The following is a 22,095-nucleotide window of genomic DNA, read 5'->3' as shown; positions in this document are numbered from 1 at the left end:
CCTTCAGCAAATCTGGTTTTCAGAAACCCTACACTGATTACTTTGGTCTTCAAAGAAATATCAAAAGCTGTGAACTCCATACGTAGTGAAATGGAACATGTACACCTTCAGGGTGGGAGGAAAGTGGATAATAGAGCAGATAATAGTTTCTGTTGCTGAGAGACATACAAAACAAATATTTTTGGCAAATAACTTGACATCCTTGTTTCACAGATCTTGGTCATAACCCAACAAGCAGCAAATCAACTGGATTAGTAGCAGCTGACATGTTTCTGCAAGATGGTGCACCAGCTTTGCTTCTCAATTCCCTGCATGAGGTTATATTGATGCTTTCAGGAGACATAAGAAATGAACCTGAAACGTGTATTCAAAGCAGCTCGTTTTGCGGGCCAAAGAATTCTACAGCCTATATAACAGAGTGCACCTTAACCTGTTTCTCCCCTCTCCATCTCACTGTCAAATCATACCCATTTCAGAGGGTTGTTTGTTTTTTATATATAAAAAAATTATTCAAAAGTTACAATACATTTTAAATCAACATATCCCCTCCACAGACACCTCTGCCATGATGATGATTCAAATAAGAACAGGATATTTTAATTTTGGAGGTGGTGTGTCCAAGGAGTAAGCTTGACAAGCAGGTTTCTGTTAAAAGTTCAACAAAGCCCTTAAGGTGTCTGGTCTTGCAAGCAACACATGTTAAGTTACCATGGCTCCCCCCACCTCCTTTTTGCATGCATTAAGTGAGCCATAATCTTGAGCCTTTATGTTTGGTCTGTTTCCTTGCCTCCACAGGCACACCCCTTTCCTACTGGTGTCCCACATACCAATGCTGTTATGCACTGTCTGCTTTGGCCCTCCTACAAGCCTGGTGGTGCCGTCAGCTCCCTCTTCCCGTCACAGCAGCAGCTTCCTCTCTTTAAACAGACCAACTGAATTAAGCCACTGACGGAAGCTGGCTAACCACAAGTGTTGTGTTTCTGGCTAGCTCTTTTCTAGGTAAAGTTGGAAAAGTCCCTTTCAAGTAGCAATCGTCAGAATCTCAGACACGGGGGCGGCGATGGCCAGAGCTTTTAAAATGTCCATGATTGGTAACTTGTTTGTTTTTTCTTTCTTTCCAAAAAAGGAAGCTGCTCTGTGCGATGGAAATGATAATTCATTCTGAGAAATCTCACACTTCCTTGCTTTCACTGAACTAAGCTTGCTTTTAGGGGTCTTTCCAACCTTGGAGTTTATCTTTATCGTTAAAAGTCAAATCTATCTTCCAGTGCGCAGTCCTGATCTGTAATTGATTGGAGGTGAGTGGGGGATAGCTGCACTTTTACCCTCTTTTAAACCATGGCATATGGGTTCAGCACTGGGGGGCTGGTGGGGGGGAGCGCACCTTCTTCAAAAGAACGAAAAAACAGCATGGCAACAGATGTATTTCAAAGACAATGTGCTGTTGCGGTGTGGAAAAGGTAGCTCTGTTCATCTCATCACATTTCCTCATAAAATAATGCTACAAAGAAGTAAAATTAAAGACTTTAAACAGTTCCTAGAATGGTACAGACATGAAATGGAGTTTGTAGTTTGTGTTACTATGGTTAACACATGTCATATCTAATAGGGCCTCGTGACTACTACTTACTTGCAATCGCCACATCCTACACCTGCAGTAACAATTGTGGTGGACATACTGGCTGGAGAATTTTATTTTATACAGTGATAAATATCGGAGTGCTGGAAAATGCAGTATCCCTTTCTGGGGGAAAGACACCTGAACTTCTTGCAATATATGAATAGCAGTATTTATTGCATTCTGCATGGATCTGTTGGGTACAGTGGCTAGGAGAAAAAATATCCAAGAGTTATTGTTTGTACCACTTTTTAAAAGATAGAGAAACCTCCACTGAATAATAACCAAGTCTGAGATCCATCTCCCAGTTTTTAATTTTCATTCTTGAAATCTTACTAACCACGCACAGTCATTATGTGGAAAGAATGACTATCCCTAACTCAGACAGGGATGTATCTAAAAGCATCCTGAAGCAGTTCAGCCTACTGCCATGATTATGGGGAAAGACCAGTTGAAGCCATTCCACATTATGCTTGTAGCCATGCTGTGAATTGTAGATGCAGTCTTGTAAGAACTGTAAAGAAATTCAAAATTTATTTGAAAATCAATGCATATGTAACATGAGAACTATGGTCAACAATTCTGTACATGAAAAGGGCAAATGAACTCTGGAGTGGGTAGAGAGTCTTCCTGTTGCCATGTAAAAAAACAGATGGAGAAGCTGTGGTCCTCCAGTTGTTGTAGGACTCCAGCTCCCATCATCCCAGTTCATTGGCCATACTGGCTGGGGACTGATGGGACTTGGAGTCCAACATTTGGAGAGCCGTAGGTTCCACACCTCTAAAAGAAAACGGAGAGCGAGAGTGAGCACACCTGCATCTGCTGATGATTCTCTCCATTGGCCTTTCTCAGACGCAGAAAGCTAGCCAGTTGCTTCCAATGCTTTGAGTTCAGTTTAGTTCTAATATTAAGCAACTTTAACCACACCCAACACCACATGCCAACCTGCGTGCAGAAAAGGAGACAAGGCAATTCAACAGACCATTGATCTTGGTGGAAACTTTTCCAGGTAGCAGCCCTTCGCTATTAGGAAACGAGTTCTTCTCAGTAAGCCACCACTCCACCCAGAGGCCAAGCAAGACAAATACTTGAGAGCTCATTCTTCCTTTCTTAATTTAAAATAGTTCACTGGCTGCAGGGAAATTCACAGCTCACAGCTGTTTCCCATGATGAAGTAATTTTCATTACGAGCAAACCTTGCCCAGCTTTTACATAACCAGTGATGAAGAGCTGCTGAGGGATTGCCCAAAGGAGGTTCCCTTTTGTGTTTCATACTATGACAGTGCTGGCCCTTCCGCTAACCTAGTTCTTGTTTGGTACTGTAGGGATTACATAAGTAAACCAGGACACATTATATCATGTGCAGCTGGGCTGGAATTAATTGGCCGATTGCATAAAATGGATCATTAGAAAAACACAACACTAGCATACGCACATATAACAGGGATTGTCTATAACCTGCCCATGGTAATGAATTCCACCCTAAAATTATTGTGCAATGGATAAAGTGGGTAGTGACCAAGGTGTTATCTGAGTAGAAGGGCTAAGCAGGTAGTGGAGAGCTCCACAGCATCTAGGCTGGGTACACAGAATATGGCAGCACACAAGATGGGCTAAGAACCAAGCCAATGTATGTTGCAAGTATTTTGGACTGGGGAAGCTGTGATTGAAAGATGCAGTTTTCTTAAAGAGAAAGAAAAATGGAAGCAAAATTAATATTCTTGAGTACGGATGGATTGGATCTGTCAATTTCAGTTCTCAGTTTCTTATTTCCCCAATCTTAAATTTATTCTCCACATTTCTACAGCAGTTTTGTGATTAAAATGAAAATAAAATAAAAAAACCTCATGAAAATTATTCAGCATTTTAGTATAAATTTTTCCTAATAAACACATTCCGTACTGAGTACTCATGCATATATTTTTGGCAAGTGATTCCCCTTAGTATTTGTATGTTATTTTCACCAATATAATTGCTTTTATGCACACTTTCCCCTAATACATGCATTTTAGTTGGAGAACTGCACTGCAAAATTTGGATAAGTGTGAATTTTGAAGGGCAGCTATATTTTGTTTCTCACACTGTTTTGGAAAGAGTGATTTGGTAGAAGCACATTTAAATGCAAGCCAGATTGAGTCCCCCCCCCCTTTGAGAATTTCAAACATTATATGAAATTTCTGTCCCCTGTTATTATTTTGGGACACGAACAGTTTCTTATAAACCGTGAACCTGAATTTCTGCACTCACAATCTCCTTCTGGACCTAAGCTTCTATGAATAACAAATTTTAGTACTCTGTTTTGCAAAAAAATAATCTGCAAATGGCACAGAAACAAGAGACTTCCAGTATTCAAGAACTTGAGAGTTCTTAACTTACTACTCTGTCACAACTTCTAGTTGCTGCCCTACTTACAAAAATCCCTTTGCACTCTTCATCCCACTATGACTGGAGTGATCATGCCCACAGGGGATGGTTCTGGGGCACAGCTTTCAGCTAGTCAGCACAAGCAAAGCTTGCCAGGGTTACCGGGATAATGGCTATGATTTTTCATTTCCTCACAGACATGTTGGCAGCCTGGGCTTGTCCTGAAAGGCTGATGGAAGGTCCCAAACACCTGCTCTCTATGGGAATGTTCAGTTCAGGGAGACTTAGAAAAGAAAAGTTTGATCATCACCAAATTCTAGCAACTACTTCATACCCACATTTCAAAAAGCAGCAGATTTCCAGAAGGGTCAGCCACATTAGTCTCTGGCAGTACAAACAGCAGTGTGAGCAACACATATTTATTTTGACATAAGCATTCATGGACTAAAGTAAAACAAATTTGTTTATAATCCAAAGAATGTAATTCTACCACCCCCTGCATTTCTTTTGTCAATGAAATGCAACCTGTTTCTGAACACGGCACTCTCTACATAGCACTCTGGGACCCAAACAATTTACAAGAATGGACAATTCCACACAAAATGTGAAACTTCAGTGTTGCCATGAATGGCATCTTCTCTAACCTTGTCTCTCTGGACCAGGATCCTGAAATTGGCAGGAATGGCCCATCCTTCCTATAACAGAAACTCCCCTCTCATGCCAAGGGACAGGGTACCCTTCAGAGTGGGGCATGACAGATTACTACAGAATGGGGAAACCATCAGTCCCGCCCATGTGCATGCACATATTTTGACCCCGGCCATTGAACTTCCTTCCTGTCCATAAGTTACATGCTTTTGTATAGATCATGCATAGGCATCAACCATATTGAGAAAGGTTCATGCACAGGGTTTCTGGCTAAATAAACAGATGGCAATAATAAAGGGGTTAAAACTGAGTCAACACACAGGACTTGGAGGGAGGCGTACTGGATGAGAGCAACAAATGCACTTGAACATAACAGATAACAATCCAGGTAAACAGATAACTCATAGATTAGCAAGAGAGTGAGGCAACTGAACACCTGCCCTGAAAGTTTACAGTGAGGCAGAGCCACAGTTTATCAGTCTAACACTGGTGTGCTGCCTTTAAATCTAGCGCATTAGCTCACTTCAGTGTTCCACACTAAGCCACTCACTGGCGGAAATTGTTACTGTTCCTATTGCAGCATGTAAAGGCTGCAATCCTTGTTCCACTAATCTTCGTGACAACCACAGGAAGGTGGTAATTAATGTTCCCATTTGATGGTTAAAAAGCAGCCATTAGTATGGCCAGCTTCAGCCAAGGCAAAGCAACAAGTTTATTATATCTACTTTTTATCAGGCTGCAGGGCAGAGGGAGAGAAGAGAAGCAGTACAATTCCATCATCTCTGTGGAAAAAGTGGCTGTTTTTGGTCCACCCCCTGCAAACATGGGATCCTAGCTAGTTGTAAGAAGTGTAAGATTAAGAATTAGTCCCGGAGCTTGCTTCCCTTGTCCTCTCTCTCCCCCTGTTCCTTCTTCCTTGTGTGTCAGATTGTAAGCCTAAGAGCAGAGATTTGTCTTACTTACAATCTTTGCAAGACATGCTTTAAATAAGTTAACGAATAAATACTTGGACCATGTGCACTCTCAGATTTGACACACAATTATCTCTTTCCCTCCCTCTTTTAACTTCCAATAAGCTAAGCAGTGGCACAGCAGAAAGACTGAATAACTAGTTCGAGCATACTTCAAATGCAGTTTCCGACTTTACGTCTAGAGGACAGAACGTACTAGATATGAACAGGACAGACTTGTTCCTCCCTGCAGCAATTGCTGATGTGTGGCACACCCAAATTTTTTAGGCCATTTGTTTCAACCCTAACATTTACGCACATTTAATCCTCAGGCCTAATGATACCCAGCTTCCAGCAACCTGGGCCCAGTACTAGTGACAAAACATAGTGTTGCACGCCACCCCAATGTTCAAGTGGTGCGAGATACCAGGGGTTCTAGGTTCTAATCCAGGGTTCGGTTTCCTTGGAATGTGGGACTTTGGGATATATGGTTTATTTACACATATATTCAGTCTATATATGTCTCATGCATTAACACCCTGGAATTTCTTGCTTCTCCCATAGTCACAGCTTTGGATTCCAGCAGAAGTCAAGCATGGTGCTCACTCTCTGGCTCCTGCCTGCTTCTAGCCCTGCTCTCTCTCACATACTGGCTATTGTCTTTCTCAGTACCAGCCAGGTGAGGGAGGGACTCACCACCCAGCCACCCAGAGCGGTTGAGGCAACCCGGTCAGATGGCAGAAATCATCATCATCATCATCCCTTGCACAGAGGAGCTTCCTTTGTTACACTAAGGACCATACTTTAGTACTTCGGTGTCAACTATGACCCTTGCCCTGCTAATTCAACAATGGAATTCTCCGTTAGATTTTAATCCTTGCTGGATCCAGAGGATTAGAAAGGACTCAGGCGTTATACAAAATGACCCCCCCCCAAACAAAAACCCCATCACAGCAATAGCTTTCCTTTGCTTCTGAAGTTATTTAAGCATGTGATTATGTGAACTGGTTCTCTAGACATTTGGGTGGCAACAAAGCATCAATTAAACTGTACCCTACCGTAATTTTAGTCACTCATTCTTCATTTGTATGGGTACACTGGTAGTTAGCTATCATTCTGGGTCGAATACATATCACACGCATAGCAAAGAAAATATACAAATGAGGCCAATCCACTGAATTTCCCTTACCTAAACAACATCCATCAAAACCAACAAATTTCACTGTTGTGGATTTACTCAGGAGAAGAGTAAAGTAGATTCTGCTCATGATCAGCAGTTCAGCGACCTCAAGCTTAGGCCAAATATAGCATTAAACAGGATGGTTAGAATAACAGAATCCTAGAGTTGGAAGTGAACCTGAGGGTCATCTAGTTTAGCCCCCTGCAATTCAGGAGTCTTAACTACAGCATCGATAACAGATGGCCATCCAACCAATACAATGAAATGGAATCTGTGTTCTGCTCACTGGCAAAAATATCCCAACTTAGGTTGAAGCATTTAATTAACCTGTGCAGAGAGACCCAGGTCTCACCGTAATCCAGCTAACTCAATCCAAAATTTCATGTTTCTGTTCTTCGCAGTTTCTTGGACTGTAGTACCACAAAAGGAAATATTACAAAAAAGGAGGTTTGTTCGAATTCTTTCTCTACTCAAATGCAATGATGATGCCAAGATTGCAAGAGCAGGTAATTAGAAACTATGGCTGCAGCTACCTACTGCACACAATAGAAATGTTATTGTGGTCTTCCCTAAAAGGCAGCGGACCACCTCTTCTTGAGATTTCCCTCTCTCTCAGAGCCAATTCAGATGTTCTGTTTTTGGTAGGGTGCAGCTAATAATCACAGCCATGTGGGCATGGCCCCATGTGGCTTAGAGAACAGTTTGATGCTCTTTCCCCATGAGTCTGCTAAATCACAAGGGAAAGAACCACGCCAGCACTATACCTCCCCAGAATCTAGCAGAAGAGACAGCATGCAGACGTCTCTCCCAGTTTGACAGACTCACTTGTGATAAAGGCATTTGAACTTCCTTGCAACTTCACAGGGCCCTGGTCAAATGGCTCCATCTTGTAGCTACATTGTAAAACATTTGAACCAGGCCTCAAGAGTAACTTGGGCTAAATATGTATCAGTGTCTGAAAGTAAAAGTGACCCGTGCATCTCGTTTCCTCACTTCTCCATAACTTCCACAAGTGGAAGTTTCACATTTCCTCCTGCGGTTAGACTTAAAACTGTCTCCACATTTAAAGCATTCACATCTTACTGCAGAGGGAGAAGTTCACATAGAAGCACAGGGAAGAGGAAACACTTGCAAGTCCCTGTTCTCTGAGCACTTTCTCTGAGCTTCTGAAGCAGGGGAAGGGATCCCCAACCAGCTCTTTGCATTTTTAAACGTCTTCCGATATCTTAATTTCTATGGTGTATGCCACTGTTATGCTTTTCTAACTTCTTTCAGAGCACGTGTGTGTGTGTGTTTTGCAGCAATAGAACATAAAACCGTACCATAAAAACCATATAAAAAATTAACTTTGAGTTTACCAGTGTGGTCACAGCTGGCATAACCAGCAGGAACTGGTGAATAGTACTCTTGGCCAAGGGTCATTGGGACCTCTGGCGATGGATCAAGCAGTACCCCCAGCCTGTGAATCTGCTATATTATTTGGGCAATTGGTGCACCATGTCACTTCTGTCCCTCTTACTGAGCCCTAGGTATGGACCTATGATGAAATTGGAAAAACAAAACATACATATATTCTCTCTCTCTCTGCCTGCCTGCCTCTCTCTCTGTCTCTCTTGAACACACACCACTTAAGTCACCCTCAAGCCATGCTGTGCCACGGATGCTTGACTAGCAGAGTTCAACTGCTGGCTTTTCTTGTGCTCACATCCTAAGGAAAACTATAGCCCAAAACCTTTCCGCTATTATGTATGCGACTCCCATGATCAACATATTTTTTTGGAACAAACTCCTGCAGGGTGCAAAAAAACAACAACACAAAAAAACCACGTTACATAACCCATTTTAAAGTTCTGCTTCGTTCCTCGATTAAAACAGACATTTAGGCAAAAGCACAATGAGCCTTCTTCCAACAGTCTTTAAGGAAATAAGTTGTTTACAGTTATGATACTGCATCACAATGCTGAAAATGTGCTACAGCATATGTAAGTGACGAAGAACAGAAAATTCAGGAACATTGTGATTTGACTAGATTTAATTGCATTTTGTAACAGACTGCCCATGCATCTTACAAGTGTATGAAACTATAGCACTGGATATTGGAAGAATCAGGACAGATACTTCTTCATACAGCACATAATTAAACTATGGAACTTGCTCCCACAGGAGGCTATCAATGGCTACTAGCCATGATTACTTTGTCCTACCTCCACAGTCAGAAGCATAATGCTTCTGAACAGCAGTTACTGGGAATCACAAGTGGGCAGAGTGCTGTTGAGCTCATGTTCAGTTTGCAGGCTTCCCATGAGCATCTCTTCAGGCACTGAGAGAAAATGATGCTAAATAAGATGGGCTATGTTCTTATGAGTGTGGCAGATTAGCAGCCAAACCTAACAAATGCATATTGCTGCTCGTTAGCCTGAGAAGGGGCAAAGTCTACAGAGCTGCCCTGAAGACAGGCAGATACTCAAACCACAGAAATACAATTGGTAGAGAGGGCTCCGTGTGATGTCATCTCTCCTGGACAGGAATGAGCACATTGTACTTCCTGTTCATCTCTTTTCCTTTGACCAGCATTGGATGAAGACATGCCTCTGCTTGCTCCAGCCTCAGGAATGTTTATAAATTTAAGTGTTTTGCAGGTTAAACAGTAAATACAAGTGTTTTGCCTGCACAGTTTTTTTACTGCTACTCTTACTGTGAACCAATGCATGAGTACTTTTAAACTTAATTCACAAGTTCAATGCACAGTGCTTCCAACACCCAAGATGCTCTTACGGAGATTTTGTCTGCAAATTCCTATGCTTTTCTCAGACATACATGATCACAAAGGTTACACCTTTTTAAGTCTAGGCACTTTGGCAGGAAGACACTATAGCTTTCCAGCAAAACATGGAATTAGAAAGGTTTTCCATATGCTATATTAGCATTCCGTCTGAACTACAAAATCCATTCCAACAGAATGCTGCATTTCCCTGGCCGCTGCTTTTCTAGCATGCCGAGGAGCCATAAAATAACAGGCTGTTTACACAGAGGGCTGCAGCATGCTTCACTTCACCACTAATCCTCTGTCAGGTGACTACTCACAAGATTTCTTTAAGCCCTTAGGAAGCACTCCAAAACCAGGACATAAGAATTCAATGACCCTGAAATAATATAGGTTACCTAATAAGAGATTTTGACAACAGGATTTATATTCCCAACAAGTTAGCATATGTTGCACCTAAAAAGGGCAGTTCCATGCCTTTAAGAAACATGCAAAACCAGCATTTAATTGGATTTTCCTCATAGGAAGTTTCGATGCAGAAGCTATTGGGGGGGGGGGGAGATGCAGCTCACTCTCCTGACCAGTCAATGTGCCAATCAGCAAATCAGACTATGAAGAGAGAACATTGTTTCAGGACTTATTAATCTAGTATGACCAAAAAGGGGGGGGGGTCCACTTTTTTCTACAGAAAAGTGACTTAAAATAAAACCCTCATAAATCAACATGAAGTATATAGGATAGGAACACGTAATAAATGTGTCCTGATTTAAAGTTTTCTCACTCATAAGACAATTGTGATGAAAAGAGGAGAAAATGTCTTTATATTATTATAAATTGTTTCAAAGTAAACTGTCTGCTAGGAGACTGATCTCAAAACACAACGGCAAGACTTTGCTATTTAGCCTTGTTTATTTGGCTCCCTTGCATAAATATGTTAAAGGCTTAACAACTTCAGTTATGAAGACGCTAGCACTGATTGCTGCAATGAACATTTGGGTCTCACCGAAGAATCCTTTGATTAATTTAATATTAAATCAGAAAGGAACCTAAAATGAATTCACCCCTCCTTTGCTTGCATATTATGGGGCTATTGTCATTACAGAACCCAATCTAATCCTAGTTTAAAAATTAGCTATATTTGACAATGACTCCATATTAATGAAAAAGTGAGAACCTCTCTTTTTTGGACTATTTTGCAATTAAGTAGTATATTAATTAATGTTTCATCTTCACCACCACCACCTCTTCTGATGGGTACAGTGGTGCCCCGCAAGACGAATGCCTCGCAAGACGGAAAACCCGCAAGACGAAAGGGTTTTCCATTTTCAGAGGTGCTTCGCAGGACGAATTTCTCTATGGGCTTGCTTCGCAAGACGAAAATGTCTTGCGATTCTTGAGGGGTTTTTTCGCTCCCCACCCCCTTTTTCTAAGGCGCTAAGCTGCTAATAGCCTTTTAGCAGCTAATCTGCTAATCCCTTAAGCCTTTAATAGCCGCTAATAGCCGCTAAACCGCTAATAGCGCTAATCCGCTAATAGGGTTGCTTCGCAAGACGAAAAAACCGCTAGACGAAGAGGCTCGCGGAACGGATTAATTTCGTCTTGAGAGGCACCACTGTATTTGGGATTGGAAAAAGCCAATGTACAGGCAGACAGAATGGCACACTACAGCCTCTGGATAGTGACTAGGGTGGTAGGGGGAAAAACAGTCACCTGAAAAATAATTGGAGCATTTACCACCTTTTCATGCTTTCTGCATGTTTAACCAACAATGAAGGAAACAATACTAGACTTGTTTGATTGATTGGGATACTTTCGGTTTCCCCATCTTCTTTCCCCATCTTCTTTTCCTTAGGTCTCACTTAATGGTACAAATTGGATTAGCATTAGGTTAAAACAAAAGCAAAGAAGTCTGGAAAAGCCACAGCTCAGGACCAGCACTCACCTTTATCATTTCAGCCACATAGCTTTCAGGCCCGGTATATTCCGTAGAATCCTTTACTTTGACCAAGACAATGAAGAACAAGTAGTGCCACATATTATGCTCCTCTTTAATATGCTCTTCAAAAGTGACCGTCTTATTATCAAACTTGTCTCTCTCCAGACCTAGAGGGGGACACACAGGCAAGTCACCTCCCTTAAGAATTTTACAGTGGAAAAATTATCACAATGGGAAGAACACATTGAAGGTAACAGGATTTCCCAAATTTGTCCACCTTTATTTTGAGGGCCGAATGCACTGGTACAGGGCACCTGTCCCTTCAGAACAAAGGCTTCCATTTACACTGGTCTGTCATCTGTTCATATTGCTGAGCGGGATGCGTTAGGGGGAGGAAGGCAGTTTGGCCAGAGCAGCCCGCATTACTGACCTCCCACTGTTGACATGTGGGTGCCTGGGTCCTTATAACCTCACCCTACCATTCAATGTCAGAACCACAAGCAGCTGAAGCAACTAAAGTAGTTTTCCCGCCTTAGATATCGTAGATTGCAACCAGCCATGGAGACTTTTTCACCTGTGCAATGAGACTTCCTCTTCCCTCCCCATGTGCCTCCAAATCTGTTCTGGAAGGCTGGAGGAATTTCTTAAAATCTTAAACAAAACCTACTTCAGGGAAGAACAGTGAATTGGGTTTGTGACCTCACTGGTCCCCAGCCAATTAAGGCATCAGTGCTGCTCCTGCAACCAAGAACGATGTGTTGCCCCTGAACTCAGCTGGAGGTAAAGTATTTATGTCTGCTCAAATTGCAGAAAGTGGGGCGCTACCACGGGTTCTCTGCTAAAATTATGTCTTGACACCCAACTGGAGCTTTTGGTTTCAGCCACATTGCGGGGGGAGGAGGATGTTCTGCAGCTGTTGTATATGAAACTGCTTTAGGTAGCACACTTTTTTCCGCTGCTTAAAAAATTCAAGGTATTCCATATATTGCAGAAAAAAATTGTATGGGCTTTATAATACCCGTATAAAATGCGGCTGCTCAGCATGAAACACACCTAGAAACATTATAACACATTATAAAAACCAGTCTTTTCTAAGCTTCGAAGAAGTTCAACTCTCTTTTTTTGAAAATGAAGTATCTCAACTCTGCACAAGTATCTGATGACTATTTATATGCCATTATTAACACTGAGTTTGTGAAAACACAATTATTATCTGCCATTCAGGAGCACATTTTACAAATACACAAGTAAGCTTATACCCACAAGCAATTCATTTATAAAATAGTTTTAAAAACATGTACGCAGACATAAAACAGGAATGGAAAGTCCCCTTACCAAATCAACATATTTTACAGTATCAAATCAGTCATTCAGATTTACATGGAGATTCCTCCCTTTCATTCATTCAAAAAGTAAGAAACATTCTACTAATTATACAAGTGATTACAAACATCATCATCAGGTAAATACTGAATCCACTGTCGAACCCATACATTACTATTACTGCATTTGACTCTGGGGCAGAACAGCTGCTAGTTTCATAGCACTGGGTTCAACACTTACCACAAATAAAGCATGTTGTTTTTAGTATTTCTTCTTTCTTTTGTTTCTCACTTCTTAGATCCGCAAAGGTATCAATAATAACACCAAAAATCAGATTGAGGACAATAATGATCACCATGAAGAAGAAGAGGAGGTCATAGATCACTCTTGCAGCAAAAAGGGGCTCCTAAAATAAAATAGTTTTAAGATAAACAAAATTGGAGCCTAAAAGGCTTTGGCGCAAAGAAGAGCATGCTGCACAATGCAACATGAAAAGAGAAATGATATCAAGAGGGGCATAAACTTGTGACCACTGCATACATAGATGTGTGTTTGGGAAGCCTTGCTATTTATTTGTAGGGGGTGGAGAGAAATTATTTTTTGTACCTGTGGCCTTATTAAAATTGTTAGTAACTACTACAGTGCTAGCATTCCAATAACATTATAAAAGTTCTTACAGTAGTTCTGATATTGCTGCATTTCATAGGAACCTCTTTGCGTGACCAAAAGATGCTTGTATGTCACATATAGTTTAAAAAAAACACCCACAACATTGTTGGGGAGTGCTTGCACAGAGCTTAATTATTACAGCAGTATTTTTCCACTTAAGAGTACTTTTAAAGTATAAGTCTCCAGGTACTCACATTCCCTTACTCTTGACAGTACTAGAACCTGTTCATTTAGTAAAGGCAATTACACACACCTACACTTAAAGTCAAATAACCAAACTCCTTTGTACATGGCACACAACTAGACTTTTTCCCAACTGATGCAGCGACATATTCCCCCCCCCCCCCCATGGAAAAGTGTTCTAATCCTTTAATGGGCATCTAACCCTATGTGGTTCTCTCTTGCACTACATCCCCTTTCACATATGGTGGCAATTTACCTCCTTGGAAGGTTTCCTGAGGACATCTCCAACACCACCCCCACTCCGCAGGCCATGGCTAAGCACAGTAACGATGCACATCAGCAATGTCTCACACGTATGTTCTTTATCCTCTTCCTCAGCTTCTTCAGAAAACAGCTCTGTTAAACAAAGCAAGTTAGGGTACCATTGTGAGACAAGGTTGGTTTGGAAAACTCTCATCTAGTACATTTTTATCTTTGCTTGAATTTGCACCACCACTTTGAAGATACTCATGAAGTCAAAGGAACAGACCTCCCTTTCTTTCGCCTCTTGAGATGCCACACCTTGGGTACAGAACGACACAAGTTGTGAGGGTGTAAAAAAATGGCACCCATTAGGAATATGGCAACAGCACACCCCATCAAGTGATAAGGGCACAGCCACCATGGACCGAGTTGTGGGGACTTTTAAAATACCTCCAGTACACAACAAGAGTGATATAAGTAATCTTTTAAGACATAGATGAATAGAAAATCCTAAAGCAAACTTAAATGAATCTTAATATAGTCCTTTACCAGTTCTAGAAACATTGAACATAGTAGCTAAAGCTACTTGCACATGTGAACATACACAAAAGATACAAATCTCAATTTCTCGTTACTAATGCAGAGCTCTGAATCTCTCTGAATGTAATTTTTAAGCTCACAAGAGTTACTTTGGAGCAGGACTATGGGTAGTTGTAGTCCCCCTATGATCTCCAGCTTCCTGGAAGAATCCCAAATGCTGTTTGCAGCTCTTTCCCACGTCTTTCTGGAATGGTCAGGGATGATGGGATTTGCAGTTCAGCCACAGGTTAGCCACCTCGGATCGAAAGTCTACCCACATCTATCAGATGTGCAGGTAGAAATGGAAAATTGCCTGTGCCTTCGCATCTGCACTGCCCTTCTCTTCCTGGATGCAGAGGTACATGATGCAGCTGGGGACAGTTTTGTCCGTGGAATGCAGCTAGGCAGCCAAGCTGCATATCGCAGACATTTCCAATGCTCCCTGGGTCGCAGGGTGAGCAAAGCACCTTGTGGGCTACTGTCACCAAATTCAACAAGGACGGAACAGAAAAAGGCACAACAGAGAAATTTTTTAAGGAGGGGATGAAAGATGGAGGTGCAGAGAATGCAATGACTGGCCAAGTTTAAAGCCATTTTTTAAAGGAGATGTGATTAAGGTAGTGTATGCTCCTTGTAAGCAGAGAAGAGCTGTTTTCTTTACTAAGAGGGCTAAATAGAGCTGGTAGTGGAAAAGCAGAAATGTAGGAGTGTAGATCTGTGGTGGTACAGAAGGAAGAATGTGTATGTGTCTGCTGGTATGATCAAGCTATGGGGTACATACAATGGAGAGAGAGAGAACATTATGGACAGAGAACAGGAGACACAGAAGAGATCACGTGGTATGGGTTACAGAGAAGAAAGCAGGGTGGTGGTGGTGGTTTAAAAAGCAGAGTCCAAGTTAAATTATGAGTATTTCTTCTTCTTCTTTTTTAAATAATGCAGCAATGTATCAAAGGGAAAGTGACCATCAGAGTGATTCGACTTATGCACCACAATCATACAGAAAATGTTTCTGTTCTGTTTAGTTTATTTAAAAAAGTACGACATGTCTCCTTTTTCCCCAAGGATAGAAGCAATCTACCAAGAATGACTGCATTCTCGTCAGGTCTTCCGATACCACTTCCTCCTCCTCCAGCTCAAGGTGACTGGGATGAATCATTCTGTGTTTCTTAATTTGTCTTAAGGAATGAACCAGGGTAGTCTTAAAAGGACTCACTGACCTTCAGAAGTTTGAGATCTTAAAGCACTTTGACTTCCTAAGATGCCAAAAGTCCATCTGGGCCTGATAGCATATATTATTCATTGCAGTAACAAACAAAAAATGTTGCAGAAAATGATGGGGGAAATGGCACTACTTAAAAGTCAATCACCATAATAACTGTGACTGAACAATCAGCCGCTCCTGCATGCTTCCAGATGGGGGGTGATCCCTTGCCAACGAGCCACTCAGATCCCATTTTTTTCCGTGTGCAGTTGGCATAAGAACATAAGAAGAGACTCTTGGATCAGGCCAGTGACCCTTCTAGTCCAGCTTCCTTTTCCCACAGTGGCCAATCAGATGCTTGCAGGAAGCCTGAAGCAGAAACCTGAGCACTATAGCACTATCGCCTTCTGCAGTTTCCAGCAACTGGTACTCAGAAGCATACAGTGGTGCCCCGCAAGACGAATGCCTCGCAAGACGGAAAACCCGCTAGACGAAAAGGTTTACCGTTTTGGAGGTGCTTCGCAGGACGAATTTGCTATGGGCTTGCTTCGCAAGACGAAAATGTCTAGCGATTCCTGGGGATTTTTTTCCGCTCCCCACCCCCTTTTTCTAAGGCACTAAGCTGCTAATAGCCTTTTAGCAGCTAATCCGCTAATCCCTTAAGCCTTTAATAGCCGCTAATAGCCGCTAAACCGCTAATAGCGCTAATCCGCTAATGGGCTTGCTTCGCAAGACGAAAAAACCGCTAGACGAAGAGACTCACGGAACGGATTCTTTTCGTCTTGCGAGGCACCACTGTATTTGCTTCCAACTTTGGAGGGGGAAATATAGCCTTGTCCTCCATGAATCTGTCTAATCCTCTTTTAAAGCCATCCAAGTTGGTAGCCATTTCTACCTCCTGTGGGCATGAGGTGTACAGTTTAGCTCTTTGCTGTGTGAAGAAGTAGTTCCTTTTGTCTGTCCCAAACCCTCCAGCATTCAGATTCATTGTGCAGATTCAATCTTACACTTTTCAAAATGTATCCACAGGAAGTTCTTAAGAGAAAACACAACCAACTCATATTCCCATGTTTCACAATGGGATCAGTGGAGGTTTGTGCCTTTTTCAGGGGCTGGACAACACCCATCTCCATTTGTTCGTGTGTTTTTGAAAAAATAATCATAATACAGAGGTCTTGCACCAATCTGAAATTTAGCTGTATTATTAGGTAAAGGTAAAGGTACCCCTGCCCGTATGGGCCAGTCTTGACAGACTCTAGGGTTGTGCGCTCATCTCACTTAAGAGGCCGGGAGCCAGCGCTGTCCGCAGACACTTCCGGGTCACGTGGCCAGCGTGACAAGCTGCATCTGGCGAGCCAGCGCAGCACATGGAACACCGTTTACCTTCCCGCTGGTAAGCGGTCCCTATTTATCCCTATTTATCTACTTGCACGGGACGCGGGTGGCGCTGTGGTTTAAAGCCTCAGTGCCTAGGGCTTGCCGATCGAAAGGCCGGCAGTTCGAATCCCCGCAGCGGGGTGCGCTCCCGCTGTTCAGTCCCAGCGCCTGCCAACCTAGCAGTTTGAAAGCACCCCTGGGTGCAAGTAGATAAATAGGGACCGCTTACTAGCGGGAAGGTAAACGGCGTTTCCGTGTGCGGCTCTGGCTCGCCAGAGCAGCGGTGTCACGCTGGCCACGTGACCCGGAAGTGTCTTCGGACAGCGCTGGCCCTTGGCCTCTTTGAGTGAGATGGGCGCACAACCCTAGAGTCTGTCAAGACTGGCCCGTACGGGCAGGGGTACCTTTACCTTTACCTTTTATCTACTTGCACCCGGGGGTGCTTTCGAACTGCTAGGTTGGCAGGCGCTGGGACCGAACGACGGGAGCGCACCCCGCCGTGGGGATTCAACCGCCGACCATGCGATCGGCAAGTCCTAGGCGCTGAGGTTTTACCCACAATGCCACCCGTGTCCCTATTATTATTATTAATAATCATTTATTAGTTGTTCATTATAAGAGCGTCTGAGTCAAAAATTAAGACCTGACGGCATAGCATAAAATAAAGAACTGCATACAGTAGACCATTACAGTGACCCATAAAAGCAGACCCAGAAGAACAGCAAAACTTTAGCAGCAGAAACAAGTTGCAGCGGAATATACTTAAATGCAGATAAAGAGGTCTTGTGCTGCAGAGTAAACTGAAACTCTGATAAAGAGGTCTTGTGCAAGACCTTTGTATTAAAAATAAATTTAAAAACTCCTGGTGCATGTACAGTGTTTACAGTCTCCAAGGTAATCTCCCACATAGGTTGAGAACAGCTCTTCTGAGCTGGATTGTTGTTGTTCTAACGTGCCTTCTGCATGCAGCAATTGGTGGAAACAGCTACTTTCACTCTCTCAAGTTGTTAAAGCATTTTTTGTTTGCAGACTGGTTAAAGGATAAAGTTTATTTGATAAGGTATTTGATTCCCCTAACAAAACACAATGGTTCTAAGAAATTTTAGTTTTATGTATACACTGCTATTTTGGATTGTGGGCAGGCTGGCGGCTGCAGGGTTGAACCTTCTTTTGATGAAAGACATCACACATTTTAATTTTTTAAAAAATGGCCATAAAAAATAGCAAGGTTGTGCTCAGGTGAGGAGCAAATGGAAGTAGAAGCATGGCAATAGAGAACAGCCACAGAAACGTTACCATGTACAACAAACCACCCACCCGAAAAAAAGTAGAGGAAGCATTAACAAACTTCCACACCAGTGGCAACTACAGATGCATAATAGATTAATAATAATAATAATAATAATAATAATAATCTATTATGCATCTATTATGCATCTGGCGAGCTCTGGTCCATGGGGTCACGAAGAGTCAGACATGACTAAACGACTAAACAACAACAACATTATTATTATTATGGATTTTCCTCAGTAAAAGGAAAGCCAGATTATATGTGCAATAAAAAGGAGAAATAAGAAAAAGATGGGCTGGCATTTAATTAAGACCAATGGGGCACAAAACTTGTGTGCATGAGAAGCACTGATTCTGCAGTAAACTTCCTGCTGGGGGGGGGGACACACCTCTTTGTGGAAATTGAATTTTGGGGAGAAAATGATTTTGGGTGGGCAGGCAAGGGTTCTGAAAGGCAAATTTATCTGCAAGGAGACAAAAGGCTTTGAAGCATAAGTAATGGTAACTAGATGCTGCTGCTCCATCAGAATACACAAAGATCTCTGCTAGATCAGGCCTGGCTCAGGATTCTGTTTCCAGCAGCAGGCCATGAACCTCTCTGGAGGCTTGCAAGAAGGGCACAAGGGCAACAGTGTACACCGCATCTGAACACTGCATTCCTTTTAGATGCAATAGAGCAGCTTCCATGGGGCTGAGCTTTGAGCATGTGGATCCCAAGGAAAAGGTTGGGTGGGAGTGGATTGTACCTCTTAAGTTTCCACTAGTTCGTGTAAACATTGTATGATGCCGATTTGCTGCCTCTAACAACGGCAATGAATACCAGAGCACTGCTTCTCAGCCTTTTGGTAAGACCAAGCATGGGTTACCAGAGCACCAGCAGCAACCAACATTGTTATGTGGGTCCAATGCTCTATGCAAGCTTGGGATTCTAGCACAGCATCATGTGTTGTCATCTCAGTATGCAGTAGGACTAGCATGCAAAGGAAGTTGGTGTGTGTAGGTTCCATATGACATAGAAACCATGCATTGAGAGCTGCATTTAAAAACCGGTACCCGATACTTACCTGCCGAAGGAACAACAGAAGAGCAGTTTTCCCCACTCTCTATTCTGCATACATTAGAATACAGGAACTCTGCGGTCATTGCCTCACCAGCTTCAGCATGCTGATCTGAATGTGTGCAAATTAAGACACCAAGGATGTAGTTTTAAAAACAATACGCCAAAGTTCTTACACAACCATTAGCATGCACAGTTACCACTTGTTGTTTTTTTAAAAATAATTATTGTGAATTTTAAAATGTCTGTGTTGCCGTTCAGTCTAAATAGACTCTCAAGAGGACTTGAAACAAATAAAAATGTATAAAATTTATAGGCAAAGGAAAATGCATACTGTACAAGTTTTGCCAGCTTTCTTTATAAGCTCACCAGGGTTTAACATTCAAAACCATTGATACTTTATATTGAGCTCAGACGTGGTGACCCGCTGAATTTAAGCATATTAGTCAGCGGAGGAAAAGAAACTAACCAGGATTCCCCCAGTAACTGCGAGTGAACAGGGAAGAGCCCAGCGCCGAATCCCCGCCCCGCGGTGGGGCGCAAGAAATGTGGCGTACAGAAGACCCACTCCCTGGCGTCGCTCCGATGGGGGGCCCAAGTCCTTCTGATCGAGGCACAGCCCGTGGACGGTGTGAGGCCGGTAGAGGCCCCCGGCGTGCCTCTTCTCGGAGTCGGGTTGCTTGGGAATGCAGCCCAAAGCGGGTGGTAAACTCCATCTAAGGCTAAATACCGGCACAAGACCGATAGTCAACAAGTACCGTAAGGGAAAGTTGAAAAGAACTTTGAAGAGAGAGTTCAAGAGGGCGTGAAACCGTTGAGAGGTAAACGGGTGGGGTCCGCGCACTCCGCCCCTGTTTGTTCCTGTTTACTTCATTCAAAATGATACAATTACTCCATATCCCTACTTAAAAATCTGAACAACAGCTCACAGTCATCATATATGTTGCATTTCCAAAACAGACATGGCTTTGTGACACTTCTTTTTTGATCTGGGGTACTTGTTGTATGGGAAAGGTAGCATGTATGGAGCAGGGAAAATATTTCATTTGAATCTGTTTGAGAGATGGTCTGGCATTTATCACATGAGATGGGGGGGGGGTGTTAGTGGGTTTGCCCATTATGGGCTATATCCCAGATCTCATTCAAGTAAAAAAAAAATTCTCTGAGCCAAAGTTAACACAGTTTTTTCTTTACTTTTCTTGACTTGAACTCTAGCCATCTTCACCTAAGGACAGCTAAAACAAGATCATGACAAAATTCCTCTAATTCATTCCACCTGATGAATGGCTGTGGCTATAAGTGTTGTAAGCCAGCCGTGCAAAACCTTTCCAGTATTGCTATCCTTATTTGTGAGTGGGGGATTACCAGCCTAATCTGGATGTTAGAGGCGCAGGCAAGGGGGGGCACAAAATCAGCTGCTGAGACCCTCTGCCAGGCGCCCTGTCCAGCCAGCACTCCCTGCCCACAGCCCAGGCAGAGTGGTGTGGAGGGCGTGCTGGGCGGCGCCAGCTCTGGGCTGCCCCCCTCGCCCCTTGGCCCTCCTGGTAGCTGGCCTGGTGGGGCAGCCCCGAGTGCCTCATCCTGTTTGGCCATCTGGCTCTGCCTCTCCCAGACCTTGCTCAGGGTCGGGGCTGGGAAGGTCCACCAGCCTCAGCCCCTGACACTGCCCGGCCCACCTCACTGCCTGCGCCCCTGCCTCTCCAGGCGCCAAGTCTAATCTGGAGTCACGTCACTTCTCTCTCCTTTCACACACCCTCCCTCAAGGGTGCCAACCTGAATAAAATATATTGAGGGGCAGATAAGCACCACCCTGTATAATTGACCACAAGACGGAGTGAATGCATACTATTTGAATGGGAATGCCCATTAACTGGGGGGGGGGGGGAGACCTCCACAAATATTTTAGGGTGTGTGTGAAGGAACCTTGGCCCCAAGGAGTTGGCTCCCATGCCCTTCTCCCTTCTCCGCGCGTAAGTAGGGAGACGCTTATACACTGGTACCTCGGGTTACATACGCTTCAGGTTACAGGCTCTGCTAACCCAGAAATAGTACCTCGAGTTAAGAATTTTGCTTCAGGATGAGAACAGAAATTGCGCAGCAGCGGCACAGCGGCAGCAGGAGGCCCCATTAGCTAAAGTGGTGCTTCAGGTTAAGAATTAGTTTCAGGTTAAGAACGAATTAAGTACGTAATCAGAGGTACCACTGTATACCATCATTTAGGTCATCCTCTCCCATCTTGGTGTCCTCCTTCAATCAGAATTCATTACAAGGTGAAATGTGTTAGGAATTGTATGGGGGGGGGCGGCTTGGAGGAGAGGCTTGGAGGAGAGCTAATTTGTCTGTGGCTAGGGGGCGCAATCTGGACGGTTCTGACAGGGGCACAAGATCACCTAGCTATGGCTCTGACCCTGAGTGCCGCCTGAGCCCCACAGTTGTTAAACAGAATGCAGCTGTAGGAGTTATTAGCTACCACCACCCTTCCTCATCTGATCTATTTGCTTCGATTTCTAGCCAAAATACCCTTCCCACAATCGCACCACACAACAGGTCCCAGCAAAAGTCAGCTTGGTTCAATTTGCTCCCTTCTTTAAACTCCCTCCCAACCCAACCAGCACTTAACTGCCTTCATACTCCATTGGCCAGCATGCAGGCATATACCGAATTTTTCTGTCTATAAGACGCCCCCATGTCTAAGACTCCCCTTATTTTG

General features: G+C 43.2%; 1 protein-coding gene and 1 long non-coding RNA gene across 10 annotated transcripts in view; one reads left to right on the top strand and one right to left on the bottom strand.

Moving 5' to 3' along the window:
• The window catches only part of LOC310671023, a 41,746-nt gene extending 35,103 nt beyond the window's left edge, over window positions 1-6,643 (top strand). For both annotated transcript variants that reach the window (XR_014507678.1, XR_014507679.1), the window contains 2 exons: window positions 796-1,298; window positions 6,145-6,643. This is a non-coding gene — a long non-coding RNA (uncharacterized lncRNA). The remainder of the gene's footprint in view (window positions 1-795; window positions 1,299-6,144) is intronic.
• Window positions 1-22,095, bottom strand: part of ITPR1 (inositol 1,4,5-trisphosphate receptor type 1) — a 209,085-nt gene that overhangs the window by 10,434 nt on the left and 176,556 nt on the right. For all 8 annotated transcript variants that reach the window (XM_083424530.1, XM_083424535.1, XM_083424528.1 and 5 more), the window contains 4 exons: window positions 19,393-19,497; window positions 13,892-14,031; window positions 13,024-13,189; window positions 11,467-11,627 (listed from right to left, as the gene is read on the bottom strand). In XM_083424530.1, the coding sequence (XP_083280656.1) occupies window positions 11,467-11,627; window positions 13,024-13,189; window positions 13,892-14,031; window positions 19,393-19,497 (572 nt within the window). The remainder of the gene's footprint in view (window positions 1-11,466; window positions 11,628-13,023; window positions 13,190-13,891; window positions 14,032-19,392; window positions 19,498-22,095) is intronic.

The sequence above is a fragment of the Podarcis tiliguerta genome (genome assembly GCF_965153285.1).
Source record: "Podarcis tiliguerta genome assembly, chromosome: 2".
Lineage (NCBI taxonomy): Eukaryota > Metazoa > Chordata > Lepidosauria > Squamata > Lacertidae > Podarcis > Podarcis tiliguerta.
The sequence above is the reverse complement of the archived record's forward strand: the minus strand, read 5'-3'. Positions and strand labels throughout refer to the sequence as shown.